This window comes from Trichomycterus rosablanca, chromosome 14, assembly GCF_030014385.1.
Source record: "Trichomycterus rosablanca isolate fTriRos1 chromosome 14, fTriRos1.hap1, whole genome shotgun sequence".
NCBI lineage: Eukaryota > Metazoa > Chordata > Actinopteri > Siluriformes > Trichomycteridae > Trichomycterus > Trichomycterus rosablanca.
The window spans coordinates 4,208,786-4,234,385 of NC_086001.1; the positions used below are offsets into that span (position 1 = coordinate 4,208,786).

General features: G+C 42.7%; 1 protein-coding gene across 4 annotated transcripts in view; it reads right to left on the reverse strand.

The window, feature by feature from the left end:
* Positions 1-25,600, reverse strand: part of dnah6 (dynein, axonemal, heavy chain 6) — a 78,964-nt gene that overhangs the window by 892 nt on the left and 52,472 nt on the right. The window contains exons 54-77 of one of the 4 annotated variants that reach the window (XM_063008776.1): positions 24,716-24,951; positions 23,848-24,109; positions 23,270-23,393; positions 22,526-22,722; positions 21,357-21,560; positions 20,744-20,869; positions 19,797-19,961; positions 18,952-19,019; positions 17,171-17,351; positions 15,835-16,014; positions 14,183-14,416; positions 12,359-12,494; positions 12,094-12,266; positions 11,765-11,955; positions 10,618-10,778; positions 10,442-10,530; positions 8,547-8,693; positions 6,562-6,700; positions 4,898-5,017; positions 4,329-4,450; positions 3,095-3,224; positions 2,260-2,387; positions 1,145-1,330; positions 148-220 (exon numbers count right to left, since the gene is read on the reverse strand). In XM_063008776.1, the coding sequence (XP_062864846.1) occupies positions 148-220; positions 1,145-1,330; positions 2,260-2,387; positions 3,095-3,224; positions 4,329-4,450; positions 4,898-5,017; positions 6,562-6,700; positions 8,547-8,693; positions 10,442-10,530; positions 10,618-10,778; positions 11,765-11,955; positions 12,094-12,266; positions 12,359-12,494; positions 14,183-14,416; positions 15,835-16,014; positions 17,171-17,351; positions 18,952-19,019; positions 19,797-19,961; positions 20,744-20,869; positions 21,357-21,560; positions 22,526-22,722; positions 23,270-23,393; positions 23,848-24,109; positions 24,716-24,951 (3,772 nt within the window). Of the gene's footprint in view, positions 1-147; positions 221-1,144; positions 1,331-2,259; positions 2,388-3,094; positions 3,225-4,328; positions 4,451-4,897; positions 5,018-6,172; positions 6,518-6,561; positions 6,701-8,546; positions 8,694-10,441; positions 10,531-10,617; positions 10,779-11,764; positions 11,956-12,093; positions 12,267-12,358; positions 12,495-14,182; positions 14,417-15,834; positions 16,015-17,170; positions 17,352-18,951; positions 19,020-19,796; positions 19,962-20,743; positions 20,870-21,356; positions 21,561-22,525; positions 22,723-23,269; positions 23,394-23,847; positions 24,110-24,715; positions 24,952-25,600 lie in introns of those variants that run through there. The other 3 variants (XM_063008778.1, XM_063008777.1, XM_063008779.1) reach the window with 3 other exon arrangements.

The following is a 25,600-nucleotide window of genomic DNA, read 5'->3' on the forward strand; positions in this document are numbered from 1 at the left end:
TGAATGCCTGGCCTCTCAACAGCACAGCTAGGTCTGAGATGGGAGGGGGTAAGGGTGGCCGAAGCACTGCACTGGATTGGCACCCTGACCAGGAAAATCGTGTTGATGTGAATGAAATGAAGGAGGAATAAAAGGAGGAAAAGTTACCTGTTAGGAAGCCCTGAGGAAAGAAGAACCCGGAGATCCAGAATGATTTGGGCTGCCCTCTGTGTACCCAGCTCTGTACACACACACAACAAAAGGTGAGTTACATCACACAGCACATCCACTGTTCCACATTTATATACATTAAAGTATATAAAACACAGGTACAAAACAGGTGTAGAAAATTCCATTAAAGTTATTTTTTTAAGGTATTTTACGTTATTTATTAATGACAGGGCGTTACAAGTTACAAATGATTCATCAGTTCAAGTTCAATGTCAAACACTGTCAAGGCCAATTTTGTGTCTCCAATTCACCTCACTTACACATCTGTACTGTGGGAGGGAACCCACACAGACACCGGGAGAACATGCAAACTCCACATAGAAGGGACCCGGACCGGTCCAACTGGGAATCGAACCCAGGACCTTCTTGCTCTGAGGCAAGGCCATGTCCTGTGCATAGTGAGGCAAGGTCTGTAACCACAAGGTGTGATGAGTTTGGTCTGAAGGAACTCCAGAAAATGGCTGGATTCTCTATTGTTCTTCTTTTTTTCTACATTTGTAAATAATGGCTCTCACTGTGGTGTAGTGGAGTCCTAAAAATTGTGTTCTGTGAACATAGTGTCCCTATAAAAATACCTCTTGACTTGAATGTAAGGGTTTAAGATGAGTGAAAGTGATATTCTGCCGGGCTGCAGCAATCAAGCCTGACTGTGTTTGATTAGCTTAATTAATTTAATTTGTGGAACGGGCTGATAAAGTAACCAAGGGGGTAATAACATTTCCACAGGGGTGATATTGTTGGTTAACTTCCTTAAATAAATAAATATCATCTTTTACAAAGTGTGTAAAATATACTTGTCTAATATTATGACAGTGTGATCCACAAAAACAGAAGCATCTGATAACAGGGGCAAACAGATCTGAAAGGTGCCAAATCTTTTCACACCAATGCAAGTGTTGAGTTTTTGGAGGAACACCAGAGAAGCATCTCTTACATCTATGAAGGTGGTGCGCAGTTCCAGGTCTTGTACCCAGCTTCCCAAAGGCTTGAGTGATGGGTAGGCAGCACTGGCCCAGTGTTGAGGAACCTGATTGTTCAGGAAGCTGTTGTAGATGCGCTCCATCTCCTCGGACATCACCACCAAGCCGGCTATAGCCTTCTGCAGGGTTACCAGTGAGGTCTGCACACACAGTGACACGGTAATGTTAAAATACACTATACAGCCAGAAGTATGTGGACACCCCTCTTAATTGTTTGTTTCAGCTGCCATTTGTATACAATTATTTAAACTTACACTTTTGGCATTTAGAAGATGCCTTTATTCAAAGTGACTTACAGTACTGTGACAGTATACAGTCTGAACAATTAAGGGTTAAAGGCCTTGATCAAGTGCCCAGCAGCAGCAACCTGACAGTGGTGGGGCTCGAACCAGCGACCTTCTGATTACTAGTGAAGTACCTTAACCACTAGGCTACAACTCTATTTATTTTATATAAAGGTTATATATAATATTATTAAAGTGCACAGTGGCCTCACAGCAAGAAGGTCCTGGGTCCGATCCCCAGGTGGGGCAGTCCGGGTCCTTTCTGTGTGGAGTTTGCATGTTCTCCCCGTGTCTGCGCGGGTTTTTTCCGGGTGCTCCGGTTTTCTCCCACAGTCCAAAGACATGCAAGTGAGGAGACTTGGAGATACTAAATTGTCAGTAGCTGTGTTTGATATAAACTTGAGAACTGATGAACCTTGTGTAACGAGTAACTACCGTTCCTGTCATGAATGTAACTAAAAGTGTGAAACATGACATCAAAATACTAATAAACAAACAAACTAAATAAATAAAGTGCTTTCAATTGTAGGACAACAGTTTAGGGAAGGCCCTTTCTGTTCCAACATGACAGCACAGAGCTCTGACCTCAGCCCCATTAAGCAAACCCATTTGGGTTGATTACAAATGTTGACTGTAAACCAAAAATGCTCTTGTAACTAAACAGCACACATTCAAAAAGAAACAGTTCAGATTCTTAAAATGGAGGCTGTTATAGCCTCAAAGAGACGACTCTATAAACACTCATGGTTTTGAAATGGAACAGAGATTACACACTAGATACTCACCCTTAGCACACGCAGCAGGAAGTTAAAACGGTCCACTTCCTGTCCCAGCACAGTGGTCAGAGAGTTTACTCTTCCGTTAGCGTCTCTTAAGTACAGGCTCTCCACAGCAGCGTCCAAACCGAGCTTCTCTACACACACACACACACACACACACATTTACTCACACATATACTGTATATACTGTACTCACATATACACTGTATGGACAAAAGTATTGGGACATTACTTCTTATTTTAAAATTCATGTGTTTCTAAAATAAGATTGCTAACAGGTGTAATAAATTAATTATACGAAGGAAATGATATGCAGCAACAGTTTAGGGAAGGTCCTTTCCGGGTCCAGCATGAAAGCAAGCTCTATAAAGACATGAAGAAAAGCTTGATTTAAGGAAACTCTAGTGTCCTGCACCTCAGCCCCTCTCAACAGCTCTGGAATGAACTGGAACATCAACTAAGGCTTTCATGACCAACCTACAAATGCTCTTTTGGCTAAATGGGCACAAATTCCCACAGACACATATCAAAGTCTTGTAAGAAGGTTTTTCAGATAAGTGGCTGTTGTAATAGCTGAAAAGATCTCATGTAGGTCACTTCATTTTAAATGGGATGTGTCCATCAAGCTCATGGTCCCGCGTCCAAATATTTTACACACATGAATAAATGACCAGTTTATTCAGTTAATGACTAATGTCCAGTATGGCTGCAGGTTTTTTTTTTTTTATTCCAACCCAAATATATGAAAATGGAGGCCAATTAATGTCACCATGTTCAACCAATGGTTAGAATAAAAACCTGAAGTCCCACCATCCCACTGCTGGGTGTGGCGGATGCTCACCAGGGATCTTGCTGAGAATGGACTCCGCGAGGTCGTGCACCACCTCATCGTTACTCTTGCCTCCTCCAGCTGATGAGGAACGTGGCTGCACCTCCAGGATGGTGTTGATCAGCGTCAGCGTCTCCTGCCTCTGTGTAAACGCACAACAGACAAAACTACTGCTGACATGATATCAACAACCTGTGGTACAAATGCTCATGTAATTTACTCTGGATCAAAAGTATGTGGACACTTTACCATAAGCTAATTGCATACATAATTCCAAAATCATACAGGCATGAACAGGAATTCTATGACCTTTTCCAAACTATGGCAGCCTTCTTTCTAATGGAATGGCTTTCTGGAAGGATTTTGAAGTGTGTCTGAGGGAATTTGTATGTTTGTTTGTTTATTAGGATTTTAACGTCATGTTTTACAATTTGGTTACATTCATGACAGGAACGGTAGTTACTCATTACACATTATTCATCAGTTCACAAGTTTTTAATATCAAACACAGTCATGGACAGTTTAGTATCTCCAATTCACCTCACTTGCACGTCTTTGGACTGTGGGAGGAAACCGGAGCACCCAGAGGAAACCCACGCGGACACAGGGAGAACATGCAAACTCCACACAGAGAGGACCCGGACCGCCCCACCTGGGGATCGAACCCAGGACCTTCTTGCTGTGAGGCGACAGTTCAATCCGTATGCAGTTGTAAGATCAGGTTGAGAAGGCCTGGCTCCTAATTGCTGGCATTCCAATTCACCCCATTGGTGTTGAGTTTGGCAGAGCGCTGACTTCAACCACACTGATCGAACCATGACTTTATGGACCTTGCTTTTTCACAGGGGCACAGTCATGCTGAAACAGGAAAGGACCTTCGATAAACTGTTGCGACAAAGTTGGAAGTGTCCAATTTATTTTATATTTATATAAGTGTTTGTGCGCAGCCAAAATGTTCAAATTCAGTCAAAAGAAAGGGGTGTCCACATACTTTTGGTCATATACTGTATCGGGAATACACAATGGAACAGAATAGTTGATTCAAGTAAGCGCAATATAAGATGGACAAAACAGAATCTGAAACATACTGGGCCGGGTGGACTTGTTTACTGCTCACAAATAAAAACATGACAGACTCTAGTGCTGAATGACTAACATCCTATAATGCTATGCTTGGAAACAACAGGACATCCTGCTGTAATTCACCTTGGAACACCAAGACTTTGGAGTGTCACTGTGTCTTTACCTGGAAAGCCAGGTTGGCATTCTCATGCATGCCAAAGACCTCAGGGTCATCGACGATGGGCAGATTCTTAATGTAGCTGTTGTACTCCTGTAGACTGTCCAGCTCTGGAGCGAAGTAGATCCCTACACACGAGAGACAGGACACGGTTTTATTACTGTACATACAGGGGTGTGAAAAAGTAAATGCCCCCTCTCCTGATTTCCTGATGTCTGAAATCATGCACTTTAGATTCACATAAAGCTGCTATAGTTCTTGTGCAATGCTTGCAAGTGTAAATATTTAAAATACTTTATCTTAGTTATTTCTCCCAGTTTTTTAAGTCTTAAGTTTTATTTTATACTTAACATAGTTATTTGTTATTTATATTTTATTATGTTACACACACTGAGACCTAAGTAACTGCATTTCGTTCTAATCATGTACATGGTTTTGAATGACAATAAAGCTGAGTCTGAGTCTGAAAGCCATTTATGAGGCTCGGTGACTCTAAAGAACCACAGCTCACCCAGGGAGTCACCAAGGATGTGTGTGTGTGTGTGTGTGTGTTAGGTGTGTATGTGTGTGTGTACCTGATGAGGAGTACTTGTAGCCCTCCTCCAGTGTCAGCGGGGAGAAAAATCCTTTGAGGATGGTGCGCAAACAGCGTTGATCCCACGCATCCGTTACCCTCCCTCCGTATGTAATCTCACCTACACACACACACACACTCATTTAGTGCATGAGTGACGGTCACCTTTCCAGACATTAATTAGGTGGTAATGTCACAGAGGGAATCCTCATATCTTCCGTGACTGTAGTACAAATATTCCTGCTGGCAGTGGTCAGGTGGCTATAAAGTTATGGCTCTGTATATGGCTGCTCTCCTGTGTTTAGGGGTCACCACAGCAGATCTGGTCCACATACGATACTTGGAACAGTTTTTACACCGGATGCTCTTCCTGACACAATCTTATTTTATCTGGACTTGGGACCAGGACTGAGAGCACACTTACCAGTGTGCCTCCTAATAGCTAGGCTGTTTTGGCCACCCCCATTCCCCCATTCCCCCATTCCTCCATTCGGCTTGAGCGGTGTGGTAAAACGTCATGAAATCCAGTGTTTACCTGGATTTTCCTCACTGTTTCACTTTTAAACTTGTGTTATAGCTCGAGGTTCTGAGAAATTGTGAGAATCAGCTTTTCTAAGAATCTAAAACACTTATTATTAATAAAAAAAAAAGCTTAATGTAACATAATGTATTAAAAGAATGACACAAGATCAAGCATCTCCACCATTAAGAAGCGAAAAACAATAAAGAAGCAAAAGTAAAGTGCAGGTTTTGCTGTATTTTTATATAGATTTTTTACTGTTTTTAATTGTATTTTCTACCCACTTTTTCTAAGTGGGTAGCACAGTCGCCTCACAGCAAGAAGGACCTGGGTTCGATCCCCAGGTGGGGCAGTCCGGGTCCTTTCTGTGTGGAGTTTGCATGTTCTCCCCGTGTCTGTGTGGTTTTCCTCCCACAGTACAAAGACATGCAAGTGAGGTGAACTGGAATTTTGTGTAATGAGTAACTACCTGTCCTGTCATGAATGTAACCAAAGTGTAAAACATGATGTTAAAATTCTAATAAATAAACAAATAATTTTATTTCTATATTATATTGGTGTTATCTTCAGTGTATAAGTGTCAAAAGCTACCCCATTATTTCACATTAGCCTAAAATATATGCAGTTCCACGGGACCATGGACACATTAACAGGTTTCCCCAAACATCCTTATGGGTAAAAATACCTTAAAACTTTTAAACTTTAAACTCAACAGCACTCCCAGAACCAATTGACATTAATTTTTAATGTAGCACTGTGTATATATACAGTATATACTGTATACAAACACATATACAGTACAAATATATTAGGTTGAGGCTAGCATTTGGTAGATTAGTGATCAAAAGTCTTTGAAAATCTGTCTCTTGGTCTCACTGGTGATGCTGTGAGTCAGTCAGGGGAATCTGCTTCAGCTCCTTCTCCCCCTCCTCTCATTTCCATCTCATTAAACACACTCGGGTCTCTTTATTCTGTGTTTTCTATACTGATTCAGATTCTGCTCCACTGCATAAACATCTTCCTTTACACACTACCTTCAAGCATGGATGAGGAGCCGGGAGACGGTGCGGATCAGTGAATAATTCCATGAATAATTCTCACCTAAACACACACACACACACACACACGTTCATGCGTTTACACACCGGTGATGTAGATGAGGGCATCCCAGGGGATGTGGCCTGACTGGCAGTAGAGGTTTAAGTTGAGAAGGGCGCACTCTCTGTCACTGTCATTGAACTCATAACTGATGTTCCAACCCAGAGGTCCGAATTTCTTCCTCTCCTGTGTGTACACACCACACACACACACACACACACACACACACACACACACATATATACATACATATATATACATATTACACATACTGAGCACTTGTACTATTAGGTACAAACATTAATGGACTCTTTTATAAGCTACACCCAACACACAAATGAGATTTGTGGATTTACATTTACATTTTAAGCCTTTAGTAGATGCTTTTATCCAAAACCACAGTATATTGTTTAAGCAATTGAGGGTTAAGGCCCATTGTACTAGAAAAGGTGACGCTGTGTGTTCCACCTGACCCGTAGTTTAAGGATAAACAGTAAAGACGTCTGGGACGCCTGTCTATGTAAGACAGAGATATCACCATGGACGAAATCGCTATATGAGCGTCATTGTGTGGCAGTAGAACTAGAACACTGTACTATTGGTGACGACCGGTAGTATAAGTTACTTTGTCTGCTGTCAGTCTGTGGGATAGTCTTAGTATTTAGTATTGTAATTTCCCCGTTAATATGTATAATTAATCCCTTATAATAACGTGTATCTCTCTTGTTTTAATTTCATATTCTCTAAATTGTAGGGTATATTTTACTATATTTTCCTTTAGTTTTCATGTTCTTAATTGCTTATCTCTCTTGTTTTAATTTCATATTTCTTAAATTGTAGGGTATATTTTACAATATTTTCTTTTAATTTTTCATGTTCTTAATTTTTATCTCTCTTGTTTGAATTTCATGTTCTTAATTTTTTATCTCTCTTGTTTGAATTTCATGTTCTTAATTTTTTTATCTCTCTTGTTTGAATTTCATGTTCTTAATTGTAACTAAATGTTTGCAAGAAATCTTTCTGAGGTTCTAGATCTCAGGAATGTTTGAATGCTTTTAATAATTTTTTTCTTTATGTAAAGCACTTTGAATTGCAACTGTGTATGAAAGGTGCTATACAAATAAACTTGCCTTGCCTTGCCTTAAGGGCCTTGCTCAAGGGCCCAACAGTGGCAACATAGCAGTGGTGGGGCTTGAACCAGTGACCTTTTGATTACTAGTTCAATACTTTAACAGCTAGACTACAACTGCCCACTACCCCAGGATATACAATTACTGACTGTAGCTCTTCTGTTGCTCTGTTCATTTTGTCAACCCCCTGCATCCCATTTATTGAATTGAATAGATTTTAGGGTAGTGGATCGTTTATTACTCAAGCACTGCATTGATTCCACTGTAAGTCGCTCTGGATAAGAGCATCTGCCAAATGCCGAAAATTTAAATGTAATTGATTCCAACATGATAACTATATGATAGTATGAGTGTAGCAGGTGCAGCAGTGTTGTTGGGATTTTTGAATAGAGTTTAAACTTACCTGCCTCATTATTAGAAACACAAACCCTGTAAGCACTGGTAGTTGGACTGATGGACACTCAGTGCATGTACACACCAGAAGGGTGTACCTAATAAAGTGCTCGGTCAGTGTTCAATAAAAGTCAAAAGTTTACATACACCTGTACAGAAATGGTTCATGGCAGTCTTAGGATTTTAATGAATTTTGTAACTGTTCTTTTTCTGTGACTGAATGATTGGTACACATACTCTTTTGCCCAATAAACTTTCACAAATCAGTAAAATTAGAGTTCAAAGAGAATGAATCACATCTTCAATGCTTCTTGTTTTTACAGCATGTCCCAACTTTTATGGAAATGGGGTTTGTACAACAATGTGCAGAGAGAGAAAACCAGAGTAGAAAACCAGAGTAGAAAACCAGAAATCCAGAGCAAACAACTTTTAACATGTAAATGATGCAGATTTACGAGGCTTTACAAATTTTTTTTTATTTCCTATAACTGCATGTGTATCATCCTGACCTGAATGATGGCGTGGAAGAAGCACACTCCGAAGATCATCTTCCTCCATTTTCTGGCCAGGATGTGCTCCTCGAAAAACGTGCTGCTGATCTCAGTGAAGGCTCGCCGCACGTTCGCTCGCAGACCCTTGGGCGGCTCATTGGTCACCTAGTCAAATAATAACACAGACTTCAAATGAAATGGTTCCAATACTGATTATCATCGCACATTCGATACACAGAAAACATGATATCAGACGAGGAGAACACATTTGCCAAAACACCCATGTCACCGCTGGATCCATCCCCAGCAAAGCTATCAATCTTGGAAGGGAGATAGGGAAGGTGGCTGAGGCCCCGTTATTAAGTAGCGTCCTGTTACTGAATTGTGCCCAGTGATTCCAGGGAACCTGGACCCACCGCGACTCTGACCAGGATGAAGTGGAACAACAATTTATTGTTTGATGTTTAAAGTCAGTCAGTCTGGCAAATATACAATAACGAAGGGGGTTGAAACAGGGGTTCATTTACTTTTTCACTGTACTGTGTACACTCTCGGGCTTTTGAGCAGATAGAAGAATTAGCAGTAAACAAACGCGCGCGGGACGTATAGCATTGTAGCGCTGCATGTAAAGGATTTGAACTTTAGTTGACCCCACACATTAAACCTTTACTTCACACTAAACCCAGTGCAGTGGAAACAAACATCAGCGCGGTGCATCGTACCACAGATAATGTGTTCACAGCACAGCAGTAAATCCTCCCCAAATAATAAAATAGCTGCTGCGATACACAGCTCACCACCCACATCAATACGCTTCTGACTCTGTAGCAACAGTTTAGGGAAGACCTTTTCCAGCATGACCATGGTTTAATGAGTCAGAACCCTGAACCCCATTAAAAACCTTGGGAATGTTTGTTTGTTTATTAGGATTTTAACGTCATGTTTGGTTACATTAATGACAGAAACGGTAGCTATTCTCATTACACAACATTCATCAGTTCACAAGGTTATATCAAACACAGTCGTGGACAATTTTGTATCTCCAGTTCACCTCACTTGCATGTCTTTGGACTGTAGGAGGAAACCGGAGCACCCGGAGTAAACCTACGCGGACACGGGGAGAACATGCAAACTCCACACAGAAAGGACCCGGATCGCTCCACCTGGGGATCGAACTCAGGACCTTCTTGCTGTGAGGCAACAGTGCTACCCACTTAGCCACCGTGCCGCCCACCTTGGGAATGAACTGGACTCCATCAAGAATGTCCAAATGGGCACAAATATCCACAGACACACTCCAAAATCTTGTGAAAAATGAGCCCATGAAGGCAACTACATATTAAAGTAAATGGTTTTGTAATGGGATGTTCAAGAAGCTCTTGTACGGGTGTCCACATACATTCGACTGTACGGTGTATTTCTGCACTTATACTTCAGTGTCAACAATAATACAACAGCAACTAAATTTTGTAACGACCAGCTTAACATTTATATAAACATCTGGCCAACATCAGGATTTTGCACAGTATTATGGTAGACTGTCATATCTACAATATATGGCCATCATATGTATGTGGAAGCCTGACCATGGCTTGTTGGACATGGTGTTTCAAAGCCATGGTCATACAAATGAAGTTGAAACTCCTTTACACCTACAACACCCTTCACACCTCAGGGAGGGCTTTCTACAAGATTTTGGAGTGTGCCTGAGAAGATCTGTGCCCGTTCAGTGAGGTCAGGCGCTGATGTTGGACGAGAAGCCCTGTTTGGCTCGGAATCCAAGTTGAGGTTAGGACTCAGAAAATAGTCCACCAGAGAGGAACTAGGAGAGAGACAGTGTGTGTGTGTGTGTGTGTGAGTGTGTGTATGTGTGTGTGTGTGTGTGTGTGTGTGTGTGTGTGTGTGTGTGTTACCTTGACAGAATTTTGAAGCACAGTGACCGGGAACACACTGGTGGGCATTGAGCTCAGGAACAGTCTGAAGTTCTCATGGATAACGGTGTCTGCAAAACCAACCAATCACAGCTCAGCTCAGTAAAGGACAACCAATCAGGTCACTCCCTCAGTCAGTTACTCAGTCAGTCACTCACCAGGTTCTGCAAAGCTCTTGATGATCTCCTCCATGCTGAGCATCCAGGATACAGCAAGGTGGCAGTTCTGCAGGAAGATCCAGTTCCCAGTCTTCAGAGCTTCAGCTATCATCTTCTCAGCTATGGGACCCTGACCCTGACCCAGAGATATCGACTCCACCCTACACACACACACACACACACACACAATGTATAGAATTAAAGACACCTTACACACATACACTTATAGGGACACATGATACCTGATCAAAAGTATGTGGACCTCCCAACTATTTAGTTATTAAATTATTAAGGTGTTTTAACCACACCAATTGCAGACATTAATTTTGTGGTAACAGTTTGGGGAAGGGTCTATAGCAGTGGTAGCTTGGTGGTTTAGGTACTGGACTAGTAATCACAAGATTATTGGTTCAAGCCCCACAGCTGGTAAGTTGTCACCGTTGGGTCCCTGAGCAAGGCCTCTAACTCTCAGTTGCTCAAACTGTATTCAGTCATAATTGTAAGTCGCTTTGGTTAAAAGCATCTGCTAGAAGTTTGGCCAGCTGTAGCCTAGTGGTTAAGGTACTGGACCAGTGATCAGAGGGTTGCTGGTTCAAGCCCCACAACTGCCAGGTTGCTGCTGTTGGCTTGCTCAAGTGCTCAGACTGTTTACTGTCATTGTAATTTAAGTCGCTTTGGATAAAGGCGTCTGCTAAATGCTGAAAATGACTGTGCCACTGCACATCAAGCCAATTAAGGCATAAAGACATGATTTGTCAAACTGGTCAGGAGAAACCACGTTGGTCTGCACAGAGCTCTGGCCTCAACCCCAAAACCTTTGTGATTAATTGGAAAGTTGAAGGCAAGCCAGGCCCTCTTATCTAATATCAGTGTCGGACCTTACAAAATATCTTTTGACTAAGTAGGCACAAATTCCCACAGGCACATTACAACATCTTGTGGAAAGTTGTCTCACATTACAGCTGTTAGAACTGGACAGGGATATCTGTTCAAATCAAATCACATGGTTTTGGAATGGCCTGTCAAACAAGCTCATGAGCGGGTGTCCACATACTTTTGGCCGTATCGTGTACATGACTTTTACTGTTTACACTGTTCACATCCCAACTCTCAGTGGTACCGAGACATTACTCATGCATGTCCTTGCCTGTCCTGGTATCCTTTCTCCTTGGCGAATCTTTGGAAAGCACCCATGGGGTCGGAGCCAGTGCTCAGGATGAACACCAGCGGTGTGGAGGAGGACATGTCCGCGTACAGGGTTGCCAGATCCACCGGCGGATTCTCCACAAACTGCTTCCCCAGGCTGATGATCACAAACTCGGTCACGGCCAACACGACCTGGCGGCACAGACAAGGACAGTGTGTGTTTCCAACTCATACAGATGTGTAACCAATTAAAGGAAAAACCTAGAGACAAGACAGCAAGACAGCAAAGGGAAAAAAGAGGGTTCATTATTAAGGCACAGCCGTCTCCACCTTCTCTTCACTGAAGCTCTTGATGAGCAGGAGTTTCTGGAAGGGTCCAAGCTGCTCCATCCAGTGACCTGTACCCTCAGGCTGACGATCTACAGATGAGTCCTCTGAATACTGCTGAAGATCCGTCACGTCGCCCTCGCAGTGCTCAGGATTCAGTGCCACCTCCAGTCGTCCTGCAATCAAGGAGATGGTAATGAACAAATGCAGGGGTCATTATTATATATAATAAAAGAGAAAGAAGTTCCATGTCAGCTGATCAGCGCACCCAGTTGCACAGTAAGAGGTGCAGATACAATCTCCTTCTTGATGCCTCTGAAGCAGGGCAGTCTTGACTCTAGATCACAGCATGTCTTCCACATGGAATCAGACAGCCAAGGAACGTCCGCCTTTACTGATGAGTCCTTTTTAGAAAGAAACAGAGAATGATGGGAAAGACTAAGAAAAGAATCACCCAATTACAAAGCTTGTATTAAATTCTACGACTTTTAACACCATGTGCTAACACTCAACAACCATGGGCTCCTCCTGGCAGCTGGTTGAGGATCTAAAGCTGAATCTGATTGATGCTTTTTGGACTGAACGGGCACAAACTCCCACAGGCACAGTTTACAATCATGTAGAATGTCTTCCAAGAAGAGTGAAGGGAGAGGCACAACTTATCCCTTACATATTACAGTCCTGGGTTTTAGTATGGGATGTTGGGGGCACAGTCCTCCCACAGTCAAAAGACGTGCAAGTGAGATGAATTAAAGATACAAGATTGTCCATGAGTGTGTTTGATATTAAAAACTTGAACTGATGAATCATGTCCTGTCACAAATGTAACCAAAGTGTGTAAAACATGACATTAAAATCCTAATAAATAAAATAAATAAATAGTATGGGATGTCTAATAAGATTATGGTAAGATGTCCACATACGTTTGGTCATATAAAGTATTTTTATTTTGTATAATTGCATGGATTATAGGCATAAGCTGATATTTAGTTTTTCACAACAGTATGAAAGTACCTGAGGCTAATCATTTATTAAAAAGGAAATCTGTTGAGTGTCAGGAAAGGAAGTGGACGTGACAGATGAGTCGGCAGATTAAAGTCTGGGATCTGTGATAAAACGCACTGATAAGTGAACTGGTAAAAATACAGATTCACAAACACAAACACATGAGGGCAGGGAATGCGGGACCCTGGGGGCCGAGTGAAAATAGCAATCGTCTCCGCTCATTAATTTAGCAATTAGCACAGTAACGTCTCATTTGTGACTCGAGCCCCTGGAGTGTGAGGACAGGGTTGAAAGGAACGTACACACATATTGCACACCCATGCGAAGAGCCAAAACATTAGAACCATCCGCCTGATGCACTGTCAAAACGTCTGATGCAGTCCTGTGGTGTCTGGAACCAGGACGTTACCTGCAAGTCCAGCAGGGCATCCTGGGGCCAGCTCATTCACATGCCCTGCCATCTACATGATCTGGGAGAAAACACCCAATCTTTTGCTGCTCTGATGTCCAGTTCTGATGGGCAGGAGTAAGCATGGGCACTGATCACATGGACAGTGAAAATGCTGGAGCAGAAGCTTCTGTCTTACATGTTTCAGCAGATTCTAGAATTACGGGAGACAAGCCGTAGCCTAGTGGTTAAGGTACAGGACTAGTAATCAGAAGGTTGCTGGTTCAAGCCCTACCATCGCCAGGTTGCTGCTGTTGGGTCTTGAGCAAGGCCCTTAACCCTCAGTTGCTAATGTAAGTCGCTTTGGATAAAGACGTCTGCTAAATGCCAGAGTTTGGCATCTAGACTAATTTTCAGTCTAGATAAAGTAACAGTCTGGGTTTTCTTGACAAAGTTGGGAAGAAGACCACTGTTGCATGTACTTTTATGGGTGGAGTCAAACTAGCCCTATTTATATGGACACAAAAATGTTTATCCCAGCGGATTCTGTCCTGATTTCTGGAAACATCCACAATTTGTAGATAATTGTGGGAGGAAAAAAATATGCATTAAAACCAGAAAAAGTTGCAGAAATCACTGAAAACTGAAGAACTGCATGTAATGCTTTGACCTTGATGTTCCATGCGAACACATACAGACCTTGTCTCCTGCACCCGCTCCTCTGAGGAAGTAGAACCACTCGTGTGCTGTTATCTCCCCCCGCTGCATCATGATCTCCACACACAGCATGAAGCTGTAAATGGCTTTGTGTTGCTCGAACAGGCCTCGTGATACGTTGGTGTAGGAGCTGAGGAGCGTTTGATCTAGAAGGATCTGCAACCTCGCGCTCAGCTCGCTGTGCTTCTCCGACGTCTCAATGGTGTTGTTGAACAGCTGTGGAAAACACACACGTCAGATTCCGTTTTACATCAGGTACAGCGGTACTTTGTAACTCAACGTTTCCTAAACTCGAAATCTTTGAAAATCGATTCATTTAATTTCAAATTGACAATGAACAGCAGATTTGTTCAGTGCTCGGACTGAGCGGTGCGGTAAAACGTCAAAGTGCGGATATGAGACAAATCTGTGTGGAATAACCGTCAAATTCAGTCTGAAAGCTCCTCATGTATCTGTGTTAATCTGGATTTTCCTCTCTGTTTCACTTTTAAACTTGTGTTACAGCTTGAGGTTCTGAAAAAAATGTGAGAATCAGCTTTGCTGAGAGTCTAAAACACTTATCACTAAAAAACAAAAAAACAAAAATGTATTAAAAGAGCGACACAGGAAAACAAAATTATTACTGCTTATTAAGAAGCATAAGGACATTTTAATTGTATTTCAGTGTTTTTATATTATATTTGTGTTATTTTCAGTGTATAAGTGTCAAAAACAACCCCATTATTTTATATTAGCCTACAATTTATGCAATTCCACAGGACCATGGAACACATTAACAGGTTTCCCAAACATCTTTATGGTAAAAAATACCTTGAAACTCAACGTCTTTTAAACTCGACGCCAGTCCCAGAACCAACTGACGTCAAGTTTCAAGGTACTGCTGTACCTTAATTATCGTCCAAAAAACTACATTCAGGAAAGTGACTCGAGACAATAGCGGTTAAAAGTATTTGGACACCTAATCATAAGCATGTTGAACATCCTATTCCAAAAAGCAGACCAGTTCCAATGAATCCTGAAGCCGTTTACAAGGGTTGAGGTCAATGTTTTGTGTGGACCACTGCATTTCCTTCACACCAAATTCCTTAAACCAGGTCTTTCATTGCACAGTCGACCTGGAAAGGGCCTTCCACAAACTGTTGCTACAAAATGGAAAGCATATTTATACATGTATTTCATTTTATTGATTGTAAACACCTGCTAATGGTTGTGATGTCAATAATTAGGAACTTATAATGAGGAACGTGGGTAATGAATGGCCACCTGTCACGTCCTGACTTATTAAGGTAAAGGCTTGCAATGGCAGATGCCAGGAAAATGCTGCCATCTGTAAGGTTTAGTGAGGGCAAGAGAAATAATAAAGCTACAACATATAACATCAACTGCATCTTATATTCAGATACAGTGAGATAAACAGGTCCATAAATAAACAGTTTAATGGGTTTGATGTGAAAGTTCTTGTCTGGACTACACAGAGCCCGGACCTCAACCCTCTCTAAAACTTTTGGAATGAATTAGAACACAGACAGTGGCCCTAATGCCAAAATTAGTGCTTAACTACAGCAAAGCCCGATAGTAACATTCCAAAATCCAAAAAAAGCTTTCATGTCCTCTGACGACAATGAGTGTGTTACCTGTTTAAAATATTTGAGAGAGAACTGGTACATGGGGTCGATCTCAGAGAGGCTGGCAATGACGAAATACATCACGGAGCCCTGTGTGGCCACGGGCCGATATTTCTCTCTGGCCGTGTCGATCATCTGCTCTGTAGCCTCGGCCTCCTCCAGACGAGATTTAATGGCTTCGGACGTTACCTGAAACACACACACACACACACAAAGACACGTCAGCATGAGGTTGTTTTAGCTGGGTTTTTTACCAGTTATGAAGAAGAACCAGTTTGCTGGCATGGAGGATAAACAGATGTACTGCAGGTTTGAAAAAGGACCCTGAAGGTGGCACAATCATCCATGACTGGGGGGCAATCATTTTTCTTATCTAGACAGGGTGGAAGCTTGTTTGCTAAAAGACAAAAAGCTATTGGCCGACACAGTGAAGGGTGATAATAAAGATGACAAGGACATGAGCTATGAGCTACTGTGTTCTGTAATGGTCCAGAATGCCAAGCAGGCCGGCCATGAACAGACTGACTGACTTAGTGACACACTAACTGTGACTGACTGTTTAACTGTCCTACTGACTAACTACCAGACTAAATCACTGTCTGTTTGACTAAATAAATGAATATCTGAATGACTAATCTGCAAACTAATTACCAGATAAAATAGAAGTCTGACTGACTGAATAACTGATGAACTAAAGAACTGTTAGAACAACTGACTGAATAATTAAATAACTGAGTAACTATGCGGCTAAATGACAAATTGACTAACTGAAAAAATGAATAACTGACAGACTGACTTATCAACTTTCAGATTAAACAGCTGTCGGACTAACAGACTAAATAACTGACTGATGGTAAAACTGTTTGACTGACTCTCATTGACTTCCTGACCAACAACCAGACTAAATAACTGACTGACTAATTCACATTATCTCCACTATAAAATGTGACAGTGGTAGCATCATGTTAACAGTTTGCTTTGAGATCTATCAGGCTTGCAGTCCAGTCAGGTTAACAATTGCTGCACAAAACAGAGAGAATTTGGATAAAAAACATGTTCTTGTCACCCAAAAAGCTTAAACTTAAAAGGAACCTCAAGCATATTAAACCAAATCAACACTGGACTGCTTGAGAATAAAGAAAATGTATGCCCTTGAGTCTCCCAGTTCAAACTGGAGCATTACGCCAACCAAGCCTCAATCTGTGGCTAGACCTCAGCATTGATGTCCGACTGTGCAACTCAAAAACCTGCAGTGCTTGCAGCATAAATAAACTTGTAGCATTCTTTTATTGACTATTATCCACTATTACTGTTCTTCCACCCCCTGATGACTTGGCCAGCTTGCCTTTGACTCCTGCAGGGTGTGGATGAGCTCCTGGTTGTCGAGAATGTTTCCCTCTGAGGTGAAGAGCAGTTTAAGGATACGATCCTCGATGGCTTTCAGCTGGTTGCGGTCAGCGTTGATGCGAACAATCAGCTGGTTTCTTTGCTCCTCCAGTTCAGGTCGCTCCAGACGCACTACGTCGCTACAGGAAGAGAGGAAGAGTAACATCTACACCACGCAACATCTAACTTGTGGCCACTGACCACAAGTGAGCCATAAAGAACCCTCTGGTTGCCCCCGAGCTGAGAGAAAGTTATTAATCCCTTTGCCAAACAAATTAGATCAATTAAACACATGTGAAATCTAACTTTATTGATTTAAGAAGCTGTCTTCTCTTACAGCATCTAAACACTTAAACATTTGATATTAATTAGGTGACTCCTTTCCATCCATCCATCCACCCACCCACCAACTCATCCACCCACTCAACCACCCATCCACTCATCCATCCAGCCATCCACTCATCCACTCACTCATCCATCCACTCATCCATACATCCACTCATCCATCCATCCATACACTCATCCATCCATCCATCCATCCATCCACTCAACCACTCACTCATCCATCCATCCATCCATCCATCCACTCAACCACTCACTCATCCATCCATCCATCCATCCACTCAACCACTCACTCATCCATCCATCCATCCACTCATCCATTCATCCACTCATCCATCCACTCATCCATCCATCCATCCATCCACTCATCCATCCACTCATCCATCCATCCATCCACTCAACCACTCACTCATCCATCCACTCAACCTTCCATCCATCCATCCACTCACTCATCCATCCATCCATCCATCCATCCACTCATCCATTCATCCACTCATCCATCCACTCATCCATCCATCCATCCATCCATCCACTCATCCATCCACTCATCCATCCATCCATCCACTCAACCACTCACTCATCCATCCACTCAACCTTCCATCCATCCATCCACTCACTCATCCATCCACTCATCCATCCATCCATACACTCATCCATCCATCCACCCACCCACCCACCAACTCATCCACCCACTCAACCACCCATCCAACCATCCATCCACTCATCCATCCATCCACCCACTCAACCATCCATCCATCCACTCACTCATCCATCCACTCATCCATCCACTCAACCACTCACTCATCCATCCATCCATCCATCCATCCACTCAACCACTCACTCATCCATCCACCCATCCATCCATCCACTCATCCATCCACTCAACCACTCACTCATCCATCCACCCATCCATCCATCCACTCATCCATCCACTCATCCATCCACCCATCCACTCATCCATCCACTCATCCATCCATCCACCCACCCACCCACCAACTCATCCACCCACTCAACCACCCATCCAACCATCCATCCACTCATCCATCCATCCACCCACTCAACCATCCATCCATCCATCCACTCACTCATCCATCCACTCATCCATCCACTCAACCACTCACTCATCCATCCATCCATCCATCCACTCAACCACTCACTCATCCATCCACCCATCCATCCATCCACTCATCCATCCATCCATCCACTCAACCACTCACTCATCCATCCACCCATCCATCCATCCACTCATCCATCCACTCATCCATCCATCCATCCATCCATCCACTCATCCATCCAGTTGGGTTTTAGCCTTTATAAATAATAACAATTTGTGATCTAATCTGAACTAAATTACTCCTGCATACACATGATGCTCTTTATTAAACAGCTCTGATTTACCTCAGCAGTTGATCCTCGAGTCCTGACTTGGTTACAGTAAAGTTGATAATTGTGACTTTGATGCAAACCTGATAAAACAACAACAAACAATTGTTTATTTTTACCATTTCTGTCCTATTATATGACATACGTCTCTGTAAATGCTGGACATGGAATGTCGGACTATTTGAGTGTCAAACCTTGCTGATAATTGACGGAGTTCATTGTTAACCTTCCTTTTATAGCCAATTTTAATGGCAGCAACTGCAAACAGTTCCAAAACAGGTGCTTTGGGTCATTTTCCCAGTCGTAAATGCCTCCTTTCTACAAATGGGGTTGTAAAGCAATACTGAATCCCTATAACACTACCCAAAACAGCTGTTATTTACTTACACATTGAAGCGTTCAGTAAGTGAACAGTTTATTATTTGAGTGTACAAATAAGGGAGCAAATATGTTAAAAGTTTCTGATTCTGGTCTTACATTGGCATTTAGATTCCCTGAGTAAAACCCTGAGTGAATGTGCGTATCTCAGTTCTCTCTCAGCACTGCCTCATGGGACTACACAGCAACAGCCTCGCCGTTCTGTTGGCAGCTGTTTCTGGCATCACATCTGCCCTGTATCTCACACCTGCATCTGGTTGGCCTTTAAACGAGCGCCAGGCTTCAGGGCAGTGCACTTTGGCGCACGGCCTTACAATCACGCTAGCCTCCAAGTGCTCTCACACAAAGAGGAACCGGCTACGAATATGCAAATGATGCACAAACGTTTCATGGCACAGCGGGGAGTGACATCTGTGAGCTATTAGCAGGGTGCTCGCTTTCAACAGACCTTGATGATGCATTATTCTCAATAGGGATCGTACCTCTGGGAGGTAGTGTGGGTTCGCCATCTTGGTGGTCATGTAGAAGCGGAAGTTTTTGTCGTAGTCGATGTCAGAATCCCCCAAACGAATCAGCGTCCTTCCACCGGACACAAACGTCTGCTTCAGCAGCACAGGTTCGAGAGCAGGGTCTAAAGTTTCCTTAAGCTTCACACACAGAGGAATAACAATCAAACCTTCATTATTTACTTACTGTCATAATCAGGCAACATTCACTATATGACCAACAGTATGAGGACAAGTATCTTTCACCCTGCACAGTAGTTGGAATGCTGACTGTAAACCGTTTATTATCCAACCCTTTATTAAAATAACAATCTTTGTCTGTATAAACAGCTTATCACTCATGTTCATTCTGAAACTCATGATACAACTTACATCTATTAATTCATCCACATATTTAATTATTCATCCAATTATCCTTACCCAAAGATACTGGTGGGCTAACAGTCTCTTTGAGCATGTCTTTAACTTAACTGACAAAGAAAATATAAACAACTATTAAATTCAGCAGACATTAATCCAAACTATCATTTACCCTCCCATCAATCCATCCATCCTCCCATCCATCCATCCATCCACCCATCCGTCCACCCTTCCATCCACCCATCCATCCACCCATCCATCCATCCATCCACCCATCCGTCCACCCTTCCATCAATTCACCCACCCACCTGATCACCCACCCATCCATCTATCCATCCATCCATCCATCCATCCACCCACCCAATCACCCCCTCATCCATCTATCCATCCATCCATCCACCCATCCATCCACCCTTCCATCAATTCACCCACCCACCCAATCACCCCCTCATCCATCTATCCATCCATCCATCCATCCAACCATCCGTCCACCCTTCCATCAATTCACCCACCCACCCAATCACCCACTCATCCATCTATCCATCACAGTTCACTGTTTTCACCTCTTCCAGTAGGACAGGCATGCCCAGGCGGATGGCGTTCTCAAGAGTGCGGAGGAAGCCAGCATCCGTTAGCTTGATGACTTTCAGTCCGTTCTTTGCCTCTTTAGCACGAATCCAGCGATTTGCCTGAGGTTGACAAAAAAAGTCAAGCCTTCAACCATCAACAGAACAATCAACGTACAGCGGTACCTTAAAACTCGACGTCAATTGGTTCTGGGAGTGGAGTTGAGATTTAAAGGTATTGAGTTTCAAGGAAAACCTGTTAATGCGTTCCATGGTCCCGTGAAACTGCATAGATTTTAGGCTAATGTAAAATAATGGGGTTGTTTTTGACACGTAAACACTGAAAATAACACAACACACGTTGAGTTTAAGGGAAAAGTCAAGTTTAAGGGTACAAATTGCTGAGTTTCAAAGATTTTCAATTTAGGGGACGTGGAGTTACAAGGTACCGCTGTAATTTCCCTTCTATGAGAGACTAATACTTTCCAGTACTTTTGTCCATATAGTACTACTTCTTTATCTGACCTGGGAGACTAAAAGCTCATCACTTCATCATGAGTGAAGCTAATACTGTGTAATCAGAGTTAGGATTTAAGGAACTGAAGATTACCTGATCTTGAGGGTCGATCATAAGTGGCCAGCGGCGCCCACGGGTCACAAGGATGCCGTTCTCGGTGGAAACATTATCCCTGGGAAGACCTTCAGAATTCCACTGCCGAATCTCGTACGGGTCTCCCAGGATTCCTATAAGGCTGAAGTTTGAGCTGATGGGGATTCCCAGTCCCTGACAGCAGGAGATCCACCGCTCTATCAACTACACCCACACAGGAGTACACATTTAACATCTGGTTACAGCTGTACAACCATGTTTATGTACAACTAATGCTGTCTGATGGTGTTATACATTTAGTTTCATCAGTTGTAAAAACGACTCTTGGGAGGCACTGCATTCTAATTTGTTTGCCTACTCCTGCCACACCCCATTACCCAGAGTCTTAGCAGTTCAACCAGCCTGGCCAGGCGATCAACAACTGACCCAATGGTGTCTGAAAGGCTGAATGCGGAATGAACTCTACAAAAGTCTCTAGTCGAGGTGTCAGAACGACTGTTAGCGAAACACAGGGAGCACAATGTGTTCCTCAGTACCTGGGTGTTCCTGGCGCTTGGGTGGCACAGAGATCTGGGGGGGTGGCCGAAATAGCCTAGACATTAGAATGTTGGTCCCAAGCCCAGATAAAAACGGAAGGGTTGTGTCTGGAAGGGTATTCGGAGTAAAAACTATTCCAAGTCTGGTAGCAGACCAGATCCTTTGTGGTGACCCCTAAATACAAGAGCAGATGAAAGAAAAATATATGGTCATCAGTACATGCTGAGGCTCTTGGTAAGAATCCCTTTTCCTGGCCTCTGTAAGGATGTGGCTGGTGTCTTTTGGCAACATGTGCTAGCCTGTGACCTTTTCCAGACAGATATGGTGAAAAAGGTCATGCATCCAGCAGAGGACCCCAGAGAGCACAAGTTTATCCAAAATGAGGACAGTATGAAAAGGGGGAAATTACACTATACAAATAAAGTATGAGATCAAACAAAGAGAATCCCCCGACATATCTTGGTGCTGTGACCCTTTGTAGACCTGATAGAGGGTACATAAAGTATTGTTATTCTATATAACACCTGACACCTACATAAGACTGAGCCATCAAGCCCAAACTTCCATCACAGTACAACATATTTAAGCTCTTCTGTCTTTTGGCAGTTGGTCCATGTGTATTAACACCTTACCAGTTGCCTGTAGTGGGAGGTGAAGGCTCCGTAGTAAGCCACACATGCAGCGGCGATAAACACATTGCCAATGACGTTGTTGATCTCAAGCTCAAACATGGCAATGCTCTCCTGCCAGCGTACGCGCTCGTCGGCCAGCGCTGAGGTCAGCTTACCTGAACGGCCCAGCCGAGCCTCAGTCAGAGCCATGGTTTTAGCTACACACACACACACACACACACACACAAACACATACATACAAATACTATTGATAACTACGTCAGAACTGGTACAAAAAAAATTTTAATCTATCAATTCTTGCTGTGCATTAAAGCTACCAAGCTACCACATTAAAGCTAGGCGTCCTCTTCAAAGTATGCTGCCCCATTACACTAAGATCTAGCACTTGTTTTATCTACATCTCAAGGTACATACAGAAAGCTCCTCAATTTTTCTAAATAGGAGAAAACGGTGATAGTTCAGCCGTTAAGGTACACGACTAGTAATCAAAAGGTAAACACAGAAAAAAGAGGTTATCTTAGTTTTGAATCCGTTAATAGTCTATACAAGTCCAGTCAGGATAATTATTTTAAAATGCTACAACCTTATTAAAATACAGAACATAATAACAATAAATGAAGGACACAGCCTCTGATCACTGCGGATATCTGGTAATGCCATTTGGTCTAAACAGTGCCCCTTCTGTCCTTCCTTGTTTATATATTTATTTATGCCTTTATCTGTCAGACTTGTTCTCTCTTTTACCTAGTTCCTCTTTCTCAGCCACGCTGGAGTTGAACTGCTCCTGCAGAACTCGGATCTGATTCTCCACCTCCCTCAGCTTCTCCTGCTTCTCCCTCAGAGTGGTCATGGTGGCGTCCAGCTCCGCCTGGTAAACACCGAACATAAATGCAAGGGTGTTAGTTCACATCAGGACACAACATTTATACATAGCCTTGCACTGGTATTCAATAATGATCCCTCTATCCATCCATCAATCCATCCATTTATTTACGCATCTACCCTTTTACTACCTTTTACTTTTTATACATCCATCCATTCATCCATCTTTTTTATAGATCAGTCAGAATTAAAAGTGCTTTAATTTTGTTTCAAACTCATATACATTCATTGTACAAAAATCCATCCACGTATTCATTTTCCTGCCATCTGCCGTCTAGTGTAAATGTTTATTTAATGTTTATTTAATCATTTATTTATCCATCTGTTTGTTCATTAATTTATTTATTCATTCATCCATACTAAAAACTTCTAACATTTTTAAGCATCTCAGAACTTGAACAGTCTCATATCTATGTCTCTTACATGATGATTAAACTCACCTGGGCAGTGGCCAGTTTCTCTCGTTTAGGCCCCACCTCTTTAAGGACGCGGGAGTAGAGGCCCATGGCTCGTACCCACATGCACATGGACTTGCACGCTTTAGAGACCTTCTCTACCTTTTCTGGCACAAAGTCGGGGTTCTGAACGTAGCGCTGCAGCTTCTGCAGGATTTGAGGACGAATGTTGTCCTTGTCATATTCCATCAGCTTTCTCAAGAAGTTTGAGTCGCCCAGGACCTGTTTGGCACTGGCCCAGTCTGTCCTGAAAAAGGTGAATCATGGGAAATTATTTGATTTAAAATGCTGATTTAGAACAAAGGGGTCGCATATTTGCTCCGGCACAGTTTTTACACTGGATGTCCTTCCTGTTGCAACATCTGGGCTATTATTAGTCCTAGTTTGTGTCTTTGTGCTTAAATGCTCTTTATTTAAATGGTCAGGATCCAGAAACCACCACAAGAGGTCGACTCCTGTTACACACGCAAGCTAGCTCTAGGTTGCCCTGGGCTTTAAGACCCAGGCCAAGCAAAAAGCCCCTAGCCTTGGCTGGAAATCACTGTTCCATGCTTCCAGTTTGGTCAATTCCAATTTCACTGACTGCCACTGACTGCTTCCTTTAACTGGCCAATGATGGACTTTTACAGAGAGCTTTTAATAGGCACATCAGCTTACATTATATCATCTGTATTCCTCTACCCTTTGATCCAGTGCCCAAACCTGACAGTAAGAGTCATTGTTGCAGTAGCAGAAAGGTAATTTTGTATACGGCCTTCCCAAATACATGGCAAATCATATCAGTTAAGTGCCTGACCAGGTCAGCGGACCACCGAGACGCCACACCACGTTTTTTCCCATCAGATTTACGTACTTGCTGTTGAGCAGGATACACACAGCCTCCATGACTGTCATGACGAGGTCAGGTGGTTTGGTGAACACTCGAATCTCAGAGATGTCCGCCTTATCCAGTGCATCCAGAGCCTTGTTGGCACCCTCCAGAGCCGGAAGAGCCTCGTCCAAATCACGCTGGGCGTCATCTGCGATGGCCTGGGTCTCCTCTGCTTTCACCTTAGCCAAGGCCTCGTCCTCCTTTACCACACTGCGCACCTACAGGTGAAAAGTCAACCGAGAAAGGTGGGTTATTATCAATCAATCCACCAATCCCATCCATCGGTTTATCCACTCATTCATCCACCAAGCTATTACCCGACAATCCATCCTGCTGATCGGTTTCTTTTCAATTACCACTATCTAATAAAATACTACCATCTGCTGTCTATCTAAAATGTTTGGACACCCATGTTCGTTTTTTAAGTTCAAGTGGTTCAGCCACACCCATTGCTAACAGTTTAAAATCAATTCTATGCAATAAATATAATCGAAGCGTCAACCTTTGTGGCAAGGGTTTGGGAAAGACCCATGTTATTAATGCATCACCCTGGTTCTAGCATGACTGTGCCACTGTGTACAAAGCAGAGTCTATAAAAATATGGTTGAATGAGTTGGACATAAAGGATCTTTAGTGGCCTGCACAGAGCCCTGACCTCAACCCTACTAAACACATTTGGTATTAAGTGAAATTGTCTCCTACTGAAAATTTATAATGCATCATGGAAAGGAGAATCAGACAATGGCACCAACAGACAGTTCCCAAAACTTAAAAAGTCTCTTTAATACGGAAGCTGATGGAGCATTGTAGTATTATTTCATTTCAATATAAAATAAATTCTATTCATTTAGTAAATCACCCACTCAT